Source organism: Rattus norvegicus, chromosome 1 (assembly GCF_036323735.1).
Source record: "Rattus norvegicus strain BN/NHsdMcwi chromosome 1, GRCr8, whole genome shotgun sequence".
Lineage (NCBI taxonomy): Eukaryota > Metazoa > Chordata > Mammalia > Rodentia > Muridae > Rattus > Rattus norvegicus.
Genome location: NC_086019.1, coordinates 77,789,641 through 77,807,475, shown reverse-complemented (window position 1 = coordinate 77,807,475; position 17,835 = coordinate 77,789,641). Strand labels below are relative to the sequence as shown.

Sequence of the window (17,835 nt, the reverse complement as noted above, 5' to 3'; positions counted from 1 at the left end):
GGGCGACCGTCGTCTGCAGACTTCTCTCTCCGAGAATAGCCGACAGGCTTCGGATCTGAGCTCGGGGAAGTTCGAGGGGGGGTGGGGCGGGCGGGACGAGGGGGTGGAGTCGGGACGGGGCGGGGCTTGGGGCTTGCTTAGGTAGGCGACGGAGTGCCGGCGGGGGCCGGAAGTAGCCGAAGCCAGCGGCGGAAGTAGCCGGAGCGGGCGGGCGGCAAGGCGAGGCGAGAGCTGCACAGGGCCCTACGCGGCCGCCTAAGCATGTCGGACTTCGACGAGTTCGAGCGGCAGCTCAACGAGAATAAACAAGGTGAGGGCGCTGGGGTTGTGGGGTGGCTTCTTGCTTCGCCCTGTGCGCCCCCCCTGCCATTTCTCTTGTTCCCTTCCCTAGGGCCGCACGATTTACCCCCCCCCCCGTGCCGCGCGCGCCTAGCTCACGTGACCTCCCCTTGGCGCTGAGGGAAGGGGTGGCGGGCGAGGCTCACGGCGCGTGCGCGCCGCAATATCCCGCGCCCACGTGGTCTCGGTGGAGGCGGCGCGTTTTGTCAAGTAGGCGCATTGAGGGCGCGCCGCATTCCTCTTTGTGCATCTTTTTTGTTGTTGTTTTAAATTTTTGTCTTTTACTTGAGAAAGACATGAATTTAGGTCTCAATTCTTTTTCTTTTGCTGCCTTCGCACTTCCGCTTCCGGTCGGGCGTACTTTTCCTTTCTCCACGCCCCCTTTGTTTCCAAAATGGCGGTGGTGAAGCACACTCTCTCCCCCCCCCTCCTTCACGTGGACTGGCGCTGCAATCACTAGGTGCTTGTAGGTTTCGAGCCTGTTCATACTTTTCGATTTCTCCAGAACTCTCCTGTCTCGATGTTTCTGTCTCAGCCTCCGGTTTTGTGGCGTCTTAGATAAAAATGTGTCCTACACCTGTTTGCCCGCCAAAGAGGGAAGTCTCTGCGTTCTTTGTGCCCCTGCTGAGCATAAATCATATATGCCTTGGAGTTTGGGCGGCCGACATCTGTTTTTCATATCCCTAACACTCCCTAAACCTTTTGGTTTTAGGCAAAGCCCAGGTCCTGTATCATTCCAAACTCGGACACCTAAATCCAATCATACTGTAGGGATAATAAAATAATAATAAAATAGTCAAGCAAATGGGAAGTAGGGAGCTGGCCCATTAGTAGGTTAGTAGAGGCAGGTGCTCCTAAAGTAAGATCCTGTACTATGAATTTGGATCAGAAAGGCAGTCAGGCTATGTTGGTGCTGATGGATTTAGGAATCCCGAGGAAAGAGTTGAGTTATATATAAGATATAAGACATCTCTACAACCTCCTTTTTTGAGACTGAAGAGCTCAAATTTCTTAAGGATTGAGACTTAAGCTGCCTTGTGTTGGGGCATTCGGTGAGACCTTCAGAATTCTTCGAAATGAAGCTGGAATTGAGAGAGTAGTTGAAACAGTACATGTGGAAAAAGTAATTATTCTGAGTGCCCTTGTTGAGCTTTTCTGCTTTGAGTAGTGTACTGTTTAAAAGTATAGGCCTTAGAAATTGAATATACCTGAGTTCAAATATCTTTATGTATGGTAATTTGTTAGGTGTATGCTGATCATCACTGCTCTGTTTACTGGGTTTTTGAAATTAGTAATGGTGGTACATACTGACTATAGTTGTGATTAAACTCAGGCCTTACCATGTGTCAGGGCAAGGAAATTTGTTAAACTCTTAAAATCTCCCTCCCTCCCTCCCTCCCTCCCTCCCTCCCTTCCTTCCTTCCTTCCTTCCTTCCTTCCTTCCTTCCTTCCACAAGGTTTCTCTGTATAGCCCCAGCTGTCCTTGAGTCCTTGAACTTGTCCTACTCAACAGAGGTTCTCCTGCCTCTGCCTTCTGCATGAGACTTGAGCCACCATCATGCTCTAAACAGTCTTAAGTGAATCATTTGTAACAGCCTTCTGAGGACATACTAGCTTTCTGTTTATTGAGCAGTAAACTAGGGCTTATAAAGTTTTTGTTTTTTCTCTTAAGAAAAAAAGCTCCAGGCATTAGTCAGTGGAAAGCTGGAGCTGAGTTTAAATGGAGCAGAGTGTATATAGATTGTGTGGCTTGGATTATGCTAAATACCTAACTAGACTGGTGTCGAGTTGTAGAAGGGTGGGGAAAGTGGATGCCAAATGTTATTCCTATAAGACCTTGGTAATGTAGATGTGACCTTCATTCAAAGAAAGAAAAACTGGATGTTAAAGCTAAGTTCCTGCTTTTGTGTAGAGCTCTGACTGCAAAGCCAGTTCCTTGTGGTTCAGGTGGTTCAAGTGGAGCTGCTTTAGCTGTTTTTTGAGGCTGTGATACTAGTTCTAGAGTGTCCCTTCTGATGTTGGCAACGGGGCCTGAGACCCAGCCTATAAGGGTCGATTATTGGAGCTATGTGCATAAGACAGCTAGAGTATAGCATTTTGAGCAAATGAAGTTTCCTTTTAACGGTCCAGCATCAGTATGTGGGAGAAGGTTCTTGCCTTGCTGGAAGAAAGCTTGACCATCTTGTCACCTTGCCTGCCTGTGGGTATTTGTCTCTGACCCAGACTCACTGTATCTCTTAGCTTTAGCCCCCTTCTTAGTTCCCTAAGTTTACAGGAAGTTTGTGTCCTAGACACCTGGTGTTGTCATGTCATTTTTGGAGTTTGTTGTTTTTGCTTTTGAGACTTAGCGGGAGGGAAGACATTTGGGATTTGTAAGTAGCCCCTCTTCCTGGTGTGGAGCCAGAGCTGTGCTTGTCTCAATATTCCACAGTTCTTGCCCCTGTCTAGCTCTTGATTATTTTATTCTTTACATGTACATGCACATTCTTTGCTGTTAGTAGTTGAACCCAGACTCTGTAATGAGTGTTCTGCTTGGTCTTCGTTTGAGACTACAGCCTGGTACCTAACTTAGTGGCATTACAATTTCAGTCTTGGCTTCACTGTTGCCCAGCTGTTGGGCTTTGAGCAAGTCATGATCTCCCTGTGCCTCAGTTTCCTTATCTGCTTTATGAGCTTCTGACAGATTTTCCAAAGCACTAGTGACAATTAAATGCAAGCGACAATAGTCTGTTTGCAGATTCAGATAGAAGTATCTCAAGGTTGGTTATGTTTTGGTTATGTTTTTCCTGAGGTGTTTTTTTAGTATTAGTAGTTGAGTTAAATATTTCAAAATTTACTTACTGCAACAGAAAAATACATAATATAAATGTAGAGTGTGTTTAAAATCTACTATGAAATTTCTCTTATTGCTTTTTCCTACTGCCAGTCTCAGAAGTCAGTACTTTTAGGATACACCTGTTAGAGTTTTTGAGTATGTATCTCATTTAACTCACTAGCCTCCAACCCTTCATTTTCTTGTGTCAGCCTGCCACATGTCTCATCACTCCTGGCTGTGTTCATCTGTATGGGTGGGTGGGGGGTTGATGGTTGAGAGATCAGTGGTACTTTGGAATTAAGGAAATACATTAAGGTGATCCTGGTTTAGCTTCTACCTTGAGGGGGTAGTCTGCAGAGTAGTAGTTATAGTGTTGTGTTTTTATTTAAGTTGGAGCCTATGTAGGTCCAGCTGGTCTGGAACTTGCTAGGTAGACCAGGCTGGTCTTAGGTCCATCTGCCTGCCTTTGCCTCTGAGGCTTTGTAGTTTTTCTTGCTAGGCTGTGCTCTGTTAGTAGCCATGACCTCTGAGGCAGAGATGCTAAGGAAGCAGAGTAGATAATGGTGAAGACACAGGTCCTTATTCTAGCCCACCCTGCTTTTGGCTTTGAGGGAGTAAGGCACGGAGGTGCTGGTAGATGAGGCTTCTCTGGACCATCAGTTGAAATATTAGGGAGGTGTCTTTTCCTTCCTTTCTGTGTGTTCAGAAAGAAGCCCCTCCCTTCAGAGCGTGCATGCTCTTGCATTATTCACCTGGTTGGGAAGGGATGGAGTTGAGTTTCCTCACTTCTTAAGGTTATTAGATCTGCCTGGCACCTGACCCTTGGGTCTGGTGGTGGGGCTGTGGGTACCAGCTGGTTGCAGAGGTTTTTCCTGAGGGGTTGCTGGGTCTCTTCAGGAAAACATCATTGGGTCTCTTGATTCCCCAGCCTCTAGCCCTGCCCCTCTCAGGGACGACCCTGGGGTCAGGCCCCTCAGCCCTCGAGGGGGACCAGGAGCCAGCTTCCTCTGTCTTCTCTGGCTCCTCAGCTCCTCTTGAGCATCTTCAGGTATCTTACACCCCGGGGGCATTTCCAGGCCCTGTCCCTTTGGTCCCTTCAGAGTCCTTGGGGACTCGGGTGTGGACCCAGGAGGCCTGTTGTCTCCTTTCATTAAATCCCTTCCCTTGGTGGGGTGGCCTCCCTGGGTCTTGGTATAGCCACCAGCACGCAGGGTGGGCTGGGCCTGCACTTTCTCTTCACTCATTCCATGTCTTCTCATGCTTGTCCAGAACGGGACAAGGAAAACCGGCACCGGAAGCGTAGTCATAGTCGCTCTCGAAGCCGGGACCGAAAGCGCAGGAGCCGGAGCCGAGATCGGCGTAACCGGGACCAGCGCAGTGCCTCCCGGGACAGGAGACGACGAAGGTACACTAGAGCCCTGGGACTTCTGGCTGGGTCCTCTGTCAGAGACTGGGTCTGCCTGATTGTTCTCCATGTGGGTGCCGCTTGGTCTGTCTTGAACTCAGTTTTCCCTGTTTATGGGATTTCTTTCAGTTTCTCTGGCAGTGGCAAAGGGTTGCTGGGGGCAGTAGTTCCTGGGGGCAGGGAATGAGTTTTTTTTTTTTTTTTTCTCTTCCCCTGTCTAAGGCTGTACCTGTCTTTTGAGGGCCCAATTATTTTTTTCTTATTCTCTCATTCTGTCTGGGGCTCTTTCGGAGAACCCTGTTTGTTTCTGCTTCCTCTGTTCTGGGAGGAGGGCTGTATCTGAAGCTTTCATTTCTAGCTCAGGGCTAGTTATTCCGAGGCATCTTTCCTTCCTGGGTTCCCCTCATTCTCTCTGTTCCTTTTAGGTAAGGAAGTGTGGGATATATGAAGAACATCCTTTCTTATCTCAGTTTCTCCATAGAGTGGCCTAGTCTTTTCCTGCTCCTTCTCATTACTTCCACATTCCTGGGAATGGTAGGGTTAGGGGGATTGGCAGGGCCGAGGGGGCCTGCATGCTACTTGTTCTCCTCGGTCCTGCCTTGATCCTGGGGTTCAGTGATCTTGGGTGTGGTGTGTTATGAGGGGAAGACAAAGGTCCCCAGTCACTCCTCCCCATACCTTTCCCTTTCCCTCCCACCCCTCAGCAAACCTTTGACCAGAGGCGCTAAAGAGGAGCACGGTGGATTGATGTGAGCTTCTCTTCCTGCCCCTTCTGCCCCATGTCCAATCCCTTCTCCTTCCTCACCTGTGCAATTTGCCTGCCTTGCATCCCCACCCTGGCCCGAGCACTGGGAAAGAGGCTCATCTGCCAGTGTCCCTCCTCAGGCCCAGGCCTAGCTCTCCCTCCTGGAGAGAGAGGAGCTTCTCTGTGGGAGGGTGGGGTGGACTGGGAAGGTGCTCCTTATGGGATTTGCAGACCCAGTGTTGGTCAGACTGAGGTTGCCCTGCCCCACTTTCCCCCTCCCCCCCTTCCCCAGTCGTTCCCCCCGCCATGAGAAGAAGAAGAAGGTTCGTAAATACTGGGACGTGCCACCGCCTGGCTTTGAGCACATCACCCCAATGCAGTACAAGGCCATGCAAGGTAGGCCTTTCCCTCCCGTAGGCTTTGTGGGGGTTACAATTGTGTGTGTGTGGAGGGAGGGTGTTAGGGGTTAAAGTTGTGTGTGTTAATGTGCTTGGTGAAACTAAAGGACTTCTGGTACCTGCCATGTGAAGTGCTGCTGGAGGAGGGAATGTCTTCCGTAGCAGGCCCCTTAGGAAGTCAGACTTCTTAGTAGTGGGTATTGGACTCCATTGCTGAGTTGACTTGGCTGATTGAAGAGCTTCCAGATGAAGTGGTCTGGAGGGTGGGTGGGTATGGTTAGTGTACACTGAGTGGTCCTGGTTTTAGGGTTGCTAATGGGATTTTACTCTTTATACCTTTCTTGAAGCTGCGGGTCAGATTCCAGCCACTGCCCTTCTCCCGACTATGACTCCTGATGGTCTGGCTGTGACCCCAACGCCAGTGCCTGTGGTTGGGAGCCAGATGACCAGACAGGCCAGACGTCTCTACGTGGGCAACATCCCTTTTGGCATCACTGAGGTACTGCCCTCCTCCTGCCCCGGCCCTCTCCCCTGTTTCCCTACCCTGTGCCTCCCCTCCCTCCATTCCCTTTCCCCAACCTGCACGCGTCAGACTCTGTTCCTGCAAGACCCCCCGGCCCCCTCCCAGACGGACGGATGGAGTTGAGCCAGCCAGGGGCCGGGCTGGGGGTGGCCCCTCCCTCCCTCCTCTTCCCCTCTCCCGTCTCCCTTTCCCCAACCTCCTCCAGCAACCCAGGGATCAAACACACACATAACGTACCCACTTACATATTGTACCTACGTGTTGGAGAGAGACAGAGAGGGAGACTCGACACACGTACAAACAGACGCACGTCCCTCCAGTTTTCTGACATGCTCTCCTTTTCTGCCGTCTATCCACATCCTTTTCCCCACATCCCTCCCATGGTCGCTGTTCTTTTATTTTTGGTAGCCCTGACCTCCCCCACCTTCCCCACCACTCCTCTCCCCCACCCCTTTCCCCCACCCCTTCCCGTGGCACCCCCTGAGAATCCCGAGATCAAAGAGTTGTTTCCATTTCTCTTTAAAGTGAAATATTGTGGGGCTGAGATCCCTCGTAGCAACAAAAAGTTTGCTACCATCGTCGAAGGCAAGTAAGGTCCATTCTGACTTTCTCAACCTGCACTTTGCTACATTTGATAAACCAGCCCCCGGACTCCAGGGCCAGATCCCTCCACATCACTCTTTTCTCCTCCCCTCCCGCCCTACCCCTTCTTCCCCTGCTCCTCCATCTCTCCCTGCCCCTGCACTCTACTTGTTCTGCCTCTCTGGGCGCCCTTCCTGTCCCTTTGCTTGTCTTTCTCTTCCTGCCTGTTGTTCTCCTACCTTGTCTGCACTGGGCATTTCTTCCTCGTGTCATCCTCATGTTTTTTGTTTTTTCCTCTTGCTGTCATATCCTGTCATCTTTTTCTTGAATAACTTCTTTCTAATTTTTTGGGCTCCATGGCTCATCCCTCATGCCTGTCCTTCTGTCTGGCCCATTTGCTCCTGTCTCCTGTCTGTTTTCTCATTTTCCTCCTGCACTTGTTCCTACTATTGACCTCTATACCCCTGACCCATATTCCACTGTCCCTTTCCCTCCCCGTTCCCCCTTCCCTCATTCCTCTCCCCTTACCCCCAAACCCCTCTGTGTCTCCCTCTCTCACCCTTCCCCTCCTCTCTCCACCTCCCTCCCCGCCCTCCCCTGTCTCCTATTCCCTCTGCAGGAGGCTATGATGGACTTCTTCAACGCCCAGATGCGCTTGGGGGGGTTGACTCAGGCCCCTGGCAACCCAGTCTTGGCTGTTCAGATAAATCAAGACAAGAATTTTGCCTTTTTGGAGGTAAGCTTTCCAGTGATAAGGTTAAGGGATAGTAGGGCTAATCTGTGCTGGCTACTTTGTTTTCTCTGCAGCCCATTTTCCATTTGGCTGCTGAAGGAGTTCTGCAGTTCCATCTTGACTTATGCCTTCCTGTGTTCTACCTCACTGGGAGGACTGTTTGGCATCTGCCTGCTTTGTGGTTTTTGAGACTGTTCTGGCCCAGTCCACTCTGTTCAGGCTATACGGATTTTTCCAGAGGGCTCAGTATGCTTCTACTTACTTGGGGCCTAGGCTGAGGCAGTTTAATCTAGATGTTTATAAGTCATATTTCTTAGCAGTTACTCTCCAACTGTCTGTAAAGAGCTAGTTCAACTCTGGAGTCATAATTGTAAAACACGGTGGTGGTAGCGTGATCAAGGCTACCGAAGACTTTTTGAATGTTCTTTCTCAGTTTGTACTTGCCCATCAGAGTCTATTTTGATTTGTACTATTAGAGACTTCAGATTAAGTGTCACTTCATTAGAAAGCCTGGGCTGTCATTGCCACCAAACTTACTTGACCTAACTTTTCCCTGCTGGCTTCTCAGCAGTTGGTCCCTTTCCACATTGTCAGAATTTATGATGGTGTGCTTGCTATCTGTTGGGTGCCAGGATATTTGCTTTCTAGAGTGTAAGCTTCTAGAAACAATCTGGTAATGCTTTTTCCCATTGTCCAGTACAGGGTTTGGTACATGATGTTTGTTTATATAAGTGGGAGGAAAGTTAAGAGTCTTGGGGGCTGGTCTAGTCCCAGCCTACCCCCTTAGTTCTGTTGCTTCTCTTCCTTCAGTTCCGGTCAGTGGATGAGACGACCCAGGCCATGGCCTTTGATGGCATCATCTTCCAGGGCCAGTCATTGAAGATTCGAAGGCCTCATGACTACCAGCCACTGCCTGGCATGTCAGAGAACCCCTCTGTTTATGTGCCTGGTGAGTGGGAATTTGTTAGGGTGGTGGGTGGGATAGGAAGACACTGTTTCCTCAACCCGAGTTCCTGTACTTAGTCCACCTAGATAGAGTTGCTTTGGCGATAGTGTGTGCGACTGTGGATCTTCTTCCAGCTAGGCCTCTGAAGTGGTGGCGAGCTGTGATCTGAGAACTTAGAGTTTAGCTTAGCTTGTAAACGTCAGAGCTAGGTCCAGATCAGATGTATTCAGGAAAGTATGGGATTTGGAGTCTGGGCATTGTTCTTACCTTGTCTGCTTAGCCCTGGAATTTTAGGACTTGATGTGTTGTGTATGTATGTACTTATAAGTACGTATCAACAGATCTTTGTGTGTTCTGGTGTGTGGCCCTGGTATCTTAGTCTTCACTGATACCATGTCTTTGTCATGTGTTCTGTGCTGTCCTGTAGTTATATTAATATAACCTCTGATTGGTAGGTCACAATAGATCTTTAGTGCTTAAGCTACAGACAGGGTCATTAAAAAATACAGATATTTTTGGGATTTTTATTTTTATATTTTGCACTAATTTTTCAGAGTTTAAAAGGCTCAGTGTACACCATCCTGCAAATTGTAGTTTGCTGACCTAGCTTTTGGCAGGTGAAGTGGGGTATGAGTTGGGATATGTAGGCTGTTTGATGCGCTACTGGACTTTAGGAAGCACTGGTGCTGGAGTCTAGCTAAGTGAGTCAGGCCCTGGTCTGAGGCTGATTGGAATGAATGTGGGGTCCTCCTGGTTGATGCTCAACATCACAGAGGGTGCCCATGGGAACCAAGTCATGTCACCTCTTTACTATAGAGGAGGAGCACATTTCTGGTAGTATAGGACTTGGGATCGTTGCCTTACTACCTAATGCTTTCTTATTGCAAGGTCTGGTGAGGTCAGTGCCTCTTTCCACTCCATTTACCTAAGACTTAAGCTAACATGTTCTTCAAAATACTGCTTGGAGAAGAATTCACAGTGGTACTGGGGATTAACTCCAGCCCTTGTGCTTGTCAGGAAAGCACTTTACCTCTAACCTGAATCCCAAGCTCCTTTTTAGTTCTTATTTTGAGGTAGGGTCTTACTAAGTTTGCCTAGACAGGCCAGGATCTTGGCCTCCTGTACCTAGCTGCCTGGGTAGTAGTTGAGATTATAGGCCTGTGCCACTACGTCCTGCTTGCTTGCTGACTCTCAGGTGAAGCTGTAGACCATCTTATTTGTATCTCTTGGCACTAAATTCACTGTTTGGATTGCTCTGTAATTACATAGACAGCTACCTGCTGGTTTTAATGACCGTGTGGCATGCCAGTTGTTGCCTGTTCCTCGATCTTCTTTTAGCCTTCACTTGTTAATTATGAGTTGGAAGTCAGTTGTGGCCCACAGCTTGTTCTTACAAATAAATTTTGGCACACTCTCATTCCTTTTATGTTACTTATTTTTATTACTGGTATCATTGTACTTGGAATTCTAGGAATTGAACTTTAGAGCCTTGCTCCTGCTAGGTAGGTAGTCTGCCACTTGATGGTATCCTCAGCCTTTTTGATATTAGTTTGAGGCAGGGTCTCTCTGTGTTTCCCAGGGGAGGCCTTGAACTTTGGATCTTCCTGCATAGTCCGGATTGTAAACTTGTACCAGAAGGCCTGGCTGTAGAGGTTTTTGATACATGGTATAACTGTATCTTGGACTGGTCTCCCAACTGCCCCCAGTATTGAGATCACAAGCATGTGCCACATCACAGTTTGACATCCTTTTGTAGTAGGTGGAATTGTCATTTCACAGAGGAGGAAAGCCAGCAGTGATGATTAATAATTGTTCTTGGTCGTGTAATTCATAGGTTTCCTGGGCTGCACAGGTTGGCTTCAGAGGGAGTCATAGCTCAGCTTTTGTACTCTTTCATGTTACTTTCTGCTGGAAACCATGTAGATAATGTCACAGTTGCTTTGGATCATGCTGCTAAGGGGCAAGCCTCTTGCACAGTGAGTCTCTGCACCGCTGTGATTAAACAATAGAAAGATCAGTCCTGAGTCTCTTTGGGATGTGCCTGCCTGTGCTTCCACACAAATTTACTACTTTGGAGGTGGTAGCACCAACTGGAATTCTGCCTTCAGGTCCTGGTCTTGTTTTTTGAACTTCCTCTTCCAGAGGAGGAGAACAAAGGTCACTATATAAACTAAAGAGGGAAAGCACTTGATGAAATCTACTGAACGTTGATGATAGAGTTAAAAGATTTGTAAATCGGAAGGCTGACTTTGTCCCTGGTGAGAGAGTAATGGACTGATCACTTAAACTGACATCACCTGTAGTGGAAGCTGAGCTGCATTCCCCCAGAAGTGAGTTCTTAGTCACCAGTGTTAGCTCCTTGTATTCCTGGGATTAAGTGGCACAGAATGCTTCTGTGTGTGCCCTGTTAGTAGTGTGGTCTCCTTGTTTTCTCTGGTGTAGATAGCAAAGAGTTGAAGTCAGGGCAGCTGGGTTGGGCTCTACCTTGTGCTCCCTCTAAGGTAAGGTACAGTGATTACCAGATTGGGCCTGGGGTCCGGTTGCTGCCTTGTTGCTTACTTGTCAGAGACTGCTGCAGAGCCAAGCCTGCTGAGCTGCTTTAGAAGTCACCTTTTTCCTGTCTCAGAACTTAGAACTTTACTTTTTGCTTTAAGTTAGGGCTTTTGTACCTGAGGTAGATTAACTCTTTAATTTTATGTGTATGAGTGTGTGTTGCCTGCATATAAGTATATACTGTATGGATGCCTGGTGTCCAAGGAGGTCAGAAAAGAGAGAGTCAAATTCCCTGGAGCTGGAGTTATGAGTGGTTGTGAGTTATCATGTGGGTGCTGGTAAGCTGAACCTGGGCCCCCTAGAAGAGCAGCAAGTGCTTTTAACTGCTAAGCCATCTCTCCAGGCCCAGATAGGTTTTTAAAGTAGTTGTGCCTGACCTATGACAGTACTGGTTATGGCCTGGCTGTTAATGCTTCTGCTTGTCACAGTTGCACTGTAGCTTAGGTCTGTTGTGGCCTAGGTGACTTGACTACTGGGGTACACTTCTGATGGTTAGAAATAGCTGAATTGATGCCTGCAGTTCTTTGGGGCACATCACACCCTGGAAGACGGATGGGTCACAGTGACCCAGGTTCTGGGGTGTGTCCATTCAGTATCTTGATGCTTTTGCAGATTAGGATGGACCACTGCACTTGGCATGGGGGAGAGCTGGAAAGAGGGAGGTTACTTATAGTGGGACTTTGGAATAGAGAAGTTACGCTGGACTGATGCAGGGGCCTGATAATGACTCTTAAGAATTGAATGATGGTGAAACTTGTGTGGTGTGCTAAGAAGCATCTGGCCATCACTTATATGTGAGTTGAATAGAGAAGAAGGGAGTTTTCCTCAGGTGATACCACTATGTAGTTATATTGGAGCTTTAATGGATCCTGAACACAGCTTCGCAGAGTTGACCACTAGTCATCATGACAGTGGTAGCCAACACTGAGGCATGTTTTGAGACTCTAAGCAGCCTCTCAGCTCCTTGTCACATTACCTCAGAATGCAGGTCACCCCTGCAAGGGCTTATGGACCCTGTGACCTTGAAGGCAAAGGGCTGAACAACAGAAGGAGATGAGATGTTCCTGGGTGGTTGTCAGTTCCTAGGGAATGTTTCATATTCAGTTGTTGATTGGTCAATGCTCATGTACTTGTCAGAATATGGGGGTGGTGTGGCTTCCTCCTACCTTTATTTATATGATATCTTAAGTAGGATAAGACCTGTGAAAGGGCTCGTTGTAGATTTTTTTTTTTTTGAGACTGATTGTTCTGTCTTAGCCTCCCAAGTGCTGAAAAGACACGTGCGTATGTCACCAGTTCCATCTTTCTTCCTTTTGTCTTAGGAGTTGTATCCACTGTAGTCCCAGATTCTGCCCATAAGCTGTTCATCGGGGGCTTGCCCAACTACCTGAATGATGACCAGGTAAATCCTCTGCTCTCTTGCTAGCTACCTTTATCAGCCTGACCAAACCCTGATGAATTTTTGGCCCCTTGCAGGTAAAAGAACTGCTGACATCCTTTGGGCCTCTAAAGGCCTTCAACTTGGTCAAGGATAGTGCCACAGGGCTCTCCAAGGGCTATGCCTTCTGTGAGTACGTGGACATCAACGTTACAGATCAGGTGAGCCCAAGTGTTTAGCTGCTTGCTCCATCTGCCCTTCTTAACCCTACTTCATTTCTTAGCTTAGGGGTCCTTTCCTTGGGCTAGGGTGGGAGGTGTTTAGTGGGGATTCATTTCTTTTCCTTTGGTTTTGCCTCTTTTCAAACTTAAAGGCCCTTTGCCTTCTACTCTTTCCTTGACAATGCCTGGTTCTTTGGGGGAAGTGCTGGGCCCCTTGGTTCCTGACTTGTTCCTTCCCTGCACCCCTTCCACCCTTCATCCTCTGACCATAGGCTATTGCGGGGCTGAATGGGATGCAGCTAGGGGACAAGAAGCTGCTTGTCCAGAGGGCGAGTGTGGGAGCCAAGAATGCCACGCTGGTGAGCCTCCCGGCACGTCATCTTCCATTGGCTAGAGGGACCCTGGGGGTGGGAAGGGTTGGATGGGAAGGTTTTCTTGAGTTCTGCCCCAGTTTTCATGGGAGGGGATTTGGACAATGGGTTCATAAGTGTTTTAAGTAGAGGAATGGTCCCACTAGTTGGGTGTAAGAGGCACAGGCTTGAATGGAGGGAGGCTAGTCTGAGCCATTTTGTGACAAATCTGTTCTCCCTGACCCCACAGAGCACCATCAATCAGACACCTGTGACCCTTCAAGTGCCCGGCCTGATGAGCTCTCAGGTGCAGATGGGCGGTCACCCAACTGAGGTCCTGTGCCTCATGAACATGGTGCTCCCTGAGGAGCTGCTGGACGATGAGGAATATGAGGAAATTGTAGAGGATGTACGAGACGAGTGCAGCAAGTATGGGCTGGTCAAATCCATTGAAATTCCTCGGCCCGTGGATGGCGTCGAGGTGCCTGGCTGCGGAAAGGTCAGGGTGCCTTTATTTTGTGTACACACCCCTTACCACCCTCTGTCCCTCTCAATACCTGTCTAGTTCCGGCCAAGGGTGATGCAGAGGACCCAGAGAGGATCAAGCTCGTTTGGGAGACTGGGGCCTATAGTGGAGAAATTGGTTTCTGTATTGATGTAACTTATTTTTTTTCTTCTTATGTAATCCTTTTGCAAGTAGCTTTGCCTTTTTTGTTGATAAGATGTTACCACATACAGTTTCCTTACTACCTATGTGCCTTGAAGCTACATCTGTGTTCTTCTTTCAGTGGTTTCTGAACCTCTTCATAGTGTGTGGTGCAGAGGTGACAAGCCACACACAGCTAGGCATCACATGTTTGTGGTCTTGATTTCAGAGGCTACTGAGTTACCACCTCTGCACTGTGGTGGGTTTAGATAAGCTCTGCTTGTCCACCTTGGAAGGTGCTGATGAGGGTTGGTGGTGGTCTTATTCTGCCAGTAGAAGATTTGGTTGTGAATAGAGCTCTTACTCAAAAATAGTTGGGGGTACTTTGCTAGGGTGCTGTGTTGGGCAGTAACAGGAAAGGGTTGCTGGATTCCTTTATTTTTCTTTCTGGTACTGAAGATAAAATTCATGGCCTCATAGTAGCCAACTAAAGCAACTGCTTTGTCACTGAGCCACATGCACAGGCCCAGGTTCTGGTTTTAGGTAGGTGGGTCTGTCCTAGGCAGATGGACAGAAAGCAGAGACCTCAGGTAGAATTGCTGTGTGTATGTTTGGTGGTGGGCTTATTCAAAGTAGGGGCTTGGTTTGCCCCTGTAGAGCTGACTGCTGCATTGTAGGAGTATGAATGATTGAGATGAGGACAGGATGTTCAGCCATTGATTTTAGGAACTCTTGTTATGGCTGAAAGAACCAGGAGCAGAATTTGTGAGAGAAGGGGCCAATTTTTGTAAGAGGATTAGGGGAGGGTCTTAAGAATTTGAGGAAGAAGCTTAGGGTTTTCTTCTAGAGGGGTGGGGCTTCGTGGATAGAAAAAAGCTGATGCAATGCCAGCTTGTTTGATAAATGTATGGAAAGGGCCTAGTCATGAGTCAGATGACCCATTGGGTTTCTTGTACTAAAGACAGATGGTGGTCTGCTTTAAAGTATGGTCCTGTGCTGGGGGATTTAGTCAAGGTGATATTATCTAGTGATAACATATAATTTGTATGCCCCATAAAACTTGAAGTGGTGAAATTGCCCAGGAACATTCAGAACACATCTGTGTCCATAAGTAATGCGGTAACTATAATAGGCACTGAGAGAAATGGATGAGTTTGTGGAAATGGGGAGGAGAAAGGCACAGGAGCAAAGTGTCAGGTGAGATGGAGGGCAACAGCCATCTTTGGGCCTGCTGCTTTCTTAGATATCCCTACTAGAGTCAGCCAGGAAACAGTTAGCTGGGCAGATGGGAACTCCCAAGGGGATGATTGATAGAAACTCACCGGTGGGGAGGCTGGGCAGGTTTCAAGTGAATCTTGGGCATGCAGCAGGGGTCTGGTGTGGTGGTCAAAAGGAAGAAGACTGTCTGGCTAAAAAAGCCTCTTGATTGCTTCTGTGCCAGTACTGGATATGCACTGTTTTTCTGATTCAGGCTGGCATCTTAATGGAAGCCTTCCTTAAATGGGGATTGAATGAATAAATACATACATACATACATACATACATACATACATACATACATACATACAGGGTCTCTGAATGCACAGACGGGCTTCTTGAGCAGCTGACTTTCTTTTGGTATTGATTTTCTTCATTTGAGATAGGGTTTTGCCATGTTGCTTCAGCTGGCTAGTCTTGAACTCATGGCACTTTGCTACCATATTCACCTTTATTCTATACTTAAACTTGTCTTCTAAAAATATATGAGGTTGATGCTGATGTTTAGTGTATATTATCCAGCTTTAAGTTAACAATATTTTAGGGGGTGGTTTTTTTTTTTTTTTTAGCTTTTTTTTTCTTTTTTTTTTCTTTTTTTCCAGAGCTGGGGACCGAACCCAGGGCCTTGCGCGTGCTAGGCAAGCGCTCTACCACTGAGCTAAATCCCCAACCCCTAGGGGGTGGTTTTGTTTCTGCTTTGAGGTGGGGTTTTACTGCATAGCCCAGGCAGACTTTGGGCTAGCGATCTTGCCTAAGCCTCCCTGCTGCTTGGATTGCAGGTGTGTATTCTCACACCTGCTTTAGGCTTGTCTCAGAGTTCATCTTAGAAATTTAGCTGTACTTCTCAATTTAAGTGTTTTGGAATTGGCCATCAATGGGGCCACACCTTTGTGTTAACAGACATTGCTCATTATCTCCTGGGGCCATACTCTGTCCCTACTTGAGAACCAGCATGCTAACCCAGTAACTTTTTTTTTTGAACCAAAGAATTCTATTATTACAGCAAAATAGTCTTCCTTGGTGCCTTGGTGTCTAATCTACCTAAGTCATGTTTAAATATTACTGTCTTGAAATGTATTGTTTAAGTAAGGTCCAAACCCCAAATTTGGCTGCAGTTTTTTTAAACAGACATACATTTATGTATGTATGTATGTATGTATGTATGTATGTATGTATGTACACTATCACTGTCAGATACACCCGAAGAGGTCATCAGATCCCATTGCAAATTGTTGTGAGCCACTATGTGGTTGCTGTGAATTGAACTCAACCTCTTGAAGAGCAGTTAGTTAGTGTTAACTGTTGAGTCATTTCTAATTCATTTATTTTTGTGTTTGTGCAAGCATGGGACAACTTTTGGGAGAGGAGTCAGACCTTTCCAAAATTGAACGTAGGATGTTAAGAGTTGTAGAGCCATTTTTGCTGGTCCCATAAAACTTCTGTCAGTTTTATCTCCTATTCTCTTCACTCTCTTCTGAAGTCAACTGGTTTGTTAAAGTAAAGCAGGGTGATGTATTTCCCATGTTACAGTACCTTCTGTATTCATTAGTTTTAAGGTGGTTCAAGCAGGATTATCAGCGTGGATAGATGAACCTCTTTTTTTTTTTTTTTTTGGAGCTGGGGACTGGACCCAGGGCCTTGTGCTTGCTAGGCAAGCGCTCTACCACTGAGCTAAATCCCCAACCCCTGATGAACCTCTTTTAATTCAGGTTGGGCTTGAATCCTAACTTCTGAGCTTTCCTTACCCACTCTCTATGGGCAGAGCGTGCTGTTGTAGTGGCTTGGGGAGCACCCTGTGGTGCAGAAGTGACCCCTCTCTCCTTTGGGATCTTTCCTGTGGTCACATGCCATGTGTATTCAGATGACTCAGGCCTGCCTGTTTTTCTCTGTTTCCATGATGTCTCTCATCTGTACTTTGTTCTTGGGTACTGGAGAATGTTTGGGTGAACAGCCTCACACTGAATGGAAGGCCTCTGTGGAGTGCATTGAGGTGTTCTCTCATTTTCTGTACTTAAATGAATGCTGAGTAGTTGCTAGGAGCCAGTTTTGTTCACAGAACTGCCTCTTGTTCCTACAGATCTTTGTGGAGTTCACCTCTGTGTTTGACTGCCAGAAAGCCATGCAGGGTCTAACCGGCCGCAAGTTCGCCAACAGAGTGGTGGTCACAAAATACTGTGACCCTGACTCGTACCACCGTCGGGACTTCTGGTAGAGGTGGCTGGGGGAGGGTGGGGGCAGGGCTGGCTGGGGACTTTCCCCCCCACCTGTCCCCTCCTCCTTTCCCCCCTCTGAAGATGATGGGCAGAGGAGTGACAGCCGAATGACAGCCGGCAGCAACTGGAATGGCAGCAATTAAGGGGGGTGGGGGGGTGGGGGGGCTAGGGCAGGAAGGGGACTGGGCAAGTGCACACAGGCCCACAGACACATGCACCCACACAGACACAGAGGGAACGGGCTGGGATGGGGACTGTGTGCACAGCAGGGCGGGTAGGACCCCCCACAGCCCCTTCCCAAACAGCCTCTTAACCCTTACACCCCTTTCCTCCTCTCTTACCCCATGGTAGGAACATAGCGTGTTTATATTTTATGGCCAAACTATTTTGAATTTTGTTGTCTGGCCCTCAGTGCCCTGCCTTCTCCCTTTGCAGGACCACAGCTCCCGTCCTCTGGCTTTGGTCCTCCCTGTTCTCCACCCTGGTTTCTTAAGTAGTTGGTTCTTCTTAGTCTTCCTGACCCTCAACCCGTGGTCTCAGTCCTGCTCCTCCTCTCTGTGGCAGTTTCATATTTGCTAATACGAATTTGCTCATTAAACATTTTGTTGTATTTTACTTTATGGCGCCCATCTGTGTCCAGTGTGTCCGCCCTTCTCTTTCGCCCGAGGGTGTGGAGGGTGGCACCTAGGGAGGGAGACAGGCTTGAGGGTCCTGCAAGGGTATCTGTGGTG

At 47.9% G+C, this 17,835-nt stretch overlaps 1 protein-coding gene across 6 annotated transcripts; it reads left to right on the top strand.

Moving 5' to 3' along the window:
- The first annotated feature begins 168 nt into the window (after window positions 1-168).
- Window positions 169-17,724, top strand: U2af2 (U2 small nuclear RNA auxiliary factor 2). Of its 6 annotated transcripts, XM_063288682.1 has the most exons (13): window positions 170-310; window positions 4,083-4,202; window positions 4,424-4,559; window positions 5,264-5,308; window positions 5,597-5,700; window positions 6,050-6,201; window positions 7,427-7,543; window positions 8,351-8,489; window positions 12,362-12,441; window positions 12,516-12,638; window positions 12,911-13,009; window positions 13,239-13,487; window positions 16,969-17,719. In XM_063288682.1, the coding sequence occupies exons 5-13, from the start codon at window positions 5,679-5,681 to the stop codon at window positions 17,101-17,103; spliced, it is 1,116 nt and encodes a 371-aa protein (XP_063144752.1). In that variant the 5' UTR covers window positions 170-310; window positions 4,083-4,202; window positions 4,424-4,559; window positions 5,264-5,308; window positions 5,597-5,678; the 3' UTR covers window positions 17,104-17,719. The 6 variants fall into 6 exon arrangements, with proteins under 6 accessions (XP_017445453.1, XP_017445452.1, XP_063144752.1 ...); NM_001427197.1 differs by lacking the exon at window positions 4,083-4,202 and having other exon boundaries at window positions 185-310; window positions 12,911-12,997; window positions 16,969-17,724; NM_001427198.1 differs by lacking the exon at window positions 4,083-4,202 and having other exon boundaries at window positions 185-310; window positions 16,969-17,724.
- The last annotated feature ends 111 nt before the right edge of the window (window positions 17,725-17,835 follow it).